This window comes from Clupea harengus, chromosome 8 (genome assembly GCF_900700415.2).
Source record: "Clupea harengus chromosome 8, Ch_v2.0.2, whole genome shotgun sequence".
NCBI classification, from domain to species: domain Eukaryota; kingdom Metazoa; phylum Chordata; class Actinopteri; order Clupeiformes; family Clupeidae; genus Clupea; species Clupea harengus.
In genome coordinates this window covers 5,849,804-5,854,803 of record NC_045159.1, presented here as the reverse complement: position 1 = coordinate 5,854,803, position 5,000 = coordinate 5,849,804, and the positions used below count along the sequence as shown (strand labels likewise).

Here is a 5,000-nt window from a genome sequence, read left to right as displayed (position 1 = left end):
CACACACACACACACACACACACACACACATACTCTCGAACTCACACTTACACACACACATACTCTCTAATTCACACTCACACACACTCACACACACACAAAATGGTCAAGACCACATTTCAGCTTCTTTATATCTGGCACAGAATTGTTGGCTACAAAACGTTGTAACCACACACACATAAACACACACACACACACACACACACACACACACACACACACACACACACATAAACAGCCATTAGTCTTATGACTGACCAATCCAGACTCATCTAGATAAGGGAAAGATTCCGTGCGAGTCCATGTGAGTGTATGTGTGTGTGTGGGTATGTTTGAGTGTGTTTGAGCGTGTGGGTGTGTGTGTCTGCCTGAGTCAGTGAAGCATTTCCGGGATGCGGCTCACACCCATACACACCCAAATAACCTCCTCCACACACACACATACATACACACATACACACATAGACACACACACACACACACACACATACACACTGGGTGACATGCAGAGAATGTTGGTCATTCACGGAACGTGAAGTACACCCCATGTCTGCCCCCCCCCCCCCCCCCCCCCCACACACACACACAGGCTCACACACACCTACTCTTAAATGCATACTCCCTCTCTCTCTCTCTCTCACACACACACACACACACACACACACACACACACACACACACATCTTTTGATGTGCCCATTATGTGCTACAGACCTTAAAATAATCATGAGAGAACTACGTGACAATTCTCTCTCTCTCTCCCTCAATTCCTGAGAATTTGAACAGGACCGCAGGGCCATGGTTGTCGCCATCATCCGACATGATTCATCCTGCATAGTCATCTTAAACTCCCCAACAGAATGAACTTTAGACAAGCCCACACACACACACACACACACACACACACACATGAAAAAGCGGCTGCAAACCATAATGCTATCAGCTCACACATCGCTGACTGGAGAACAAGCGCTTCAGCCTTTATTTGTCCGCTCGTCCGTTACTCCCTGTGTGTGTGTGTGTGTGTGTGTGTGTGTGTGTCCTAATTAACCAGCTAACCCGAATGGCGGGGTATCAGAGACTCCCAAATCTTCGGCTTAAAAAAGATTTACGAATACTGGACAACGCAACGCAGCGAATTCCCCGCCAAACTGAACCGAACCGAGCCAGTATCATTCCATCCAGCCCTACAGATATCATTATAATTCCACACATTCTTTTTAGACCCCAAATTAAACAAATTAAACTGCATTTCAACAAAATGCAAAGAAATAAAAAATAAAAATGACACCCCGATCAGTAGAAGCCATCGGGAAGCATGGTGATTCATAGGCTAAACTCTAACGGTCTTTTGATTTCCTAAACCCAGCTGCTCAACCCCTCCATGTTAGGGGACACGGGCACGCTGTGCTGCCCGTAAATTCTAGTTAGTTCCTGTTAGTCTGTCGGGTTACAAGTTGTCTTCGATCCTAATTTAATGACTTTACACAGCATCCACATCTTACAATTACCTTACCAACAGAAAGGTTTCCACTATCGGCAACATAAAAAGCCTATAGTCTCAATTATAATGCAGTAACTTAAGGTAAACTACGAACGTTTTACCAAGAAGCCAACATCAGAATTAAGCTACGTTCTGTTTTAACTCGGAAATACACGTCACATTTGATTTTTAAACATGATGAAAGAAACTTTGAACCCAAGCATCGTGGGCTACCATACATATAATTTTTCACGTGAAAAAAACATGTTAGCAACTGTTGTCTCAAGCCAAAACATTTCACTTACTACACGAGTTACTACAAAACTACTACAAGCCACATTAGCTCGGACCAGATTGGCGTTTTAACAGAAATCCAGCCATCCAAACCACGTTTCATTGTGAATAGCCTAATTGAAGCCTGATATGGGATACACTCTTAAGAACGACCTTGATTCAATTTCAACAGCCTTCAGCAAAACCTTTTCCACAACACCACCTGCATCTGCCCAAATCTCTCACGACATCAACCAAAAGTGTCTTTAGAGAAGAGCTGTCATAACGACAATCACTGTGCATTACTACCGAAAAAAACACAGCGTTTCATCTTTACAGTCTTTAAAAGTAAGTCTCCAACCCTATTCCACGGTTATATTCGGCGATTCTCCAAAGAACATATCTGCATATGTCTCACAACCACTAATAGTAACTTTTTAAGAACTCAAAGTTTAAAAACGGCGGATAAAACCATTCCCAACTTGTGGCGTTGTACAAAAGATGTTGTGAAGTGAAGTAACGGTGCTTCTATTTCCAAGAGGAGACGCGCGAGTAGTTGGGAGACTTTGCCGTGAGGCGCAACTGTTGTGAACAACATCCCCCCCGGAATGGAGCAGATCAACCAAACGTTCACACGAAGCAAGACTCTCAACATAACCACATAACCGGCTCACAAAAACGTAGATTAAAAATGAAATATACAAGGTAAACTTACATAGAAACGTCAGGAGGACGAGGAGCTTTCGGAGGAGGCTAGCGGTAGCCATTTTAGAGACAGATTTGCGCTTAGTCGATCGGACATGCGCAAATACAAGCGCTGGAGAGGGGGATGGAGAGAGAGAGAGAGAGAGAGAGAGAGAGAGAGAGAGATGTTTGCCAGATGCGAAATATGGCAGTATCATAGTAAGACGTCAGAGATGATTGACAATACGAGAGAGGAAGAGGGACAGAGATTGTAATCCCGCTTCAGTTGTTAAGTCGTCATAACCATGTAAAAAGTGAAGGAAATAGGCCTATATGTTATATATGTATATATATAGAGAAGACAGTGGCATATATATATATATAATATAATATATATATATAATATATATGTATATATGTTAATATATATGTATATATATTACTCTTTTTCAGCGATAGAAAGATCAAGTCTTCACACTATCAGTGCTTGATTTTTTTTATTTTAATGTGAGATATATCGTATATATAATCGTGGAGTCATGCGGTGTTGATAGACATAAGACTAACACCCACACATTTGCCTGCCTGATCTCTCTCTTTCTCTCTCTCTCTTACACACACACACACACACACACACACACACACACACACACACACACACACACACGCGGGCACAGTTTACATTATACTAAAACAATTCTCTCTCTCTCTCTCTCTCTATCTATCCATCTAAGGAGGGGAGACTGTGGTGGTAGAGGGGCCTGCAAGCATGATGAGGTGTGTGTGTGTGGGGGGGGGGGGGGGGGGGGTGTCAAACAAGGATACTGCAGTGTGTGCATGTGTGTGTGTGTGGGGCAGGGTGGGGGTGTCAGGAGAGGGGTGAGAGTTTGTAAATCAGGGGCTGATGGGTTTTGGCTGCATCCCTCATGTCTGGGACTGTAAATAAACTTGCTTACGATGCCACTGTCTTCTCTCACACACACACACACACACACACACACACACACACACACACACACACACACACACACACCACACACACACACACACACACACACACACACACACCACACATACACACATCCCACACACACCACACACACACACACACTCATACACACACACACACATACACACATACACACATCCCACACACACACACACACCACACACACACACACACACACACACACATACAGTACGCACACATACACATATCCCCACTCAATAATGGATGAGTGTGTTTTCGCATCTTAAATCATTAAACAAAGCTGATGTGAGTTTTTGTTTAATGGTGAACAGAAGACAAAAGGCCTCTCGTTCAGTCTTTCAGTCTTTCAGTCTTTCAGTCTCCCCTGGGAAGGACGAGCACAGGAGGAGAGACAAGAGGAGAGACAGGAAGAGAGCGAGGAGGAGAGAGACAGGAGGAGAGTTGAGTTATTGAGTTATTAAGTTAATTACTTATTGTCTATAGTTGAGTTATTGTCTGTAGTTGAGTTATTGAGTTATTAAGTTAATGACTTATTGTCTATAGTTGAGTTATTGTCTGTAGTTGATTTATTGAGTTATTAAGTTAATGAGTTATTGAGTTATTAAGTTAATGACTTATTGTCTATAGTTGAGTTATTGTCTGTAGTTGAGTTATTGAGTTATTAAGTTAATGAGTAATTGAGTTATTAAGTTAATGAGTTATTGTCTGTAGTTGAGTTATTGTCTATAGTTGAGTTATTGTCTGTAGTTGAGTTATTAAGTTAATGAGTTATTGTCTGTAGTTGAGTTATTGTCTGTAGTTGAGTTATTGGGTTAATGAGTTATTGTCTGTAGTTGAGTTATTGTCTATAGTTGAGTAATTGTCTGTAGTTGAGTTATTGAGTTATTAAGTTAATGAGTTATTGTCTATAGTTGAGTTATTGTCTGTAGTTGAGTTATTGTCTATAGTTGAGTTATTGTCTATAGTTGAGTTATTAAGTTAATGAGTAATTGTCTATAGTTGAGTTATTGTCTGTAGTTGAGTTATTAAGTTAATGAGTAATTGTCTATAGTTGAGTTATTGTCTGTAGTTGAGTTATTAAGTTAATGAGTAATTGTCTATAGTTGAGTTATTGTCTGTAGTTGAGTTATTGTCTGTAGTTGAGTTATTGTCTATAGTTGAGTTATTGTCTGTAGTTGAGTTATTAAGTTAATGAGTTATTGTCTATAGTTGAGTTATTGTCTGTAGTTGAGTTATTAAGTTAATGAGTTATTGTCTGTAGTTGAGTTATTGTCTATAGTTGAGTTATTGTCTGTAGTTGAGTAATTAAGTTAATGAGTTATTGTCTATAGTTGAGTTATTGTCTGTAGTTGAGTTATTAAGTTAATGAGTTATTGTCTGTAGTTGAGTTATTGTCTGTAGTTGAGTTATTGTCTATAGTTGAGTTATTGTCTGTAGTTGAGTTATTAAGTTAATGAGTTATTGTCTGTAGTTGAGTTATTGTCTATAGTTGACTCAAAAGCGTGTCTCATTATTAACATCACTATGCTGTATTCATATTATTAGAAGGACATAGTTCTGGTTACAGTGA

General features: G+C 40.2%; 1 protein-coding gene across 1 annotated transcript in view; it reads right to left on the bottom strand.

Annotated features, from left to right (window-relative positions):
• Window positions 1-2,562, bottom strand: part of jam3b (junctional adhesion molecule 3b) — a 43,105-nt gene extending 40,543 nt beyond the window's left edge. Inside the window, exon 1 of the mRNA XM_031571611.1 lies at window positions 2,471-2,562. Within this exon, the coding sequence (XP_031427471.1) occupies window positions 2,471-2,522 (52 nt within the window). The 5' untranslated portion in view covers window positions 2,523-2,562. The remainder of the gene's footprint in view (window positions 1-2,470) is intronic.
• Between the last annotated feature and the right edge of the window lie 2,438 nt (window positions 2,563-5,000).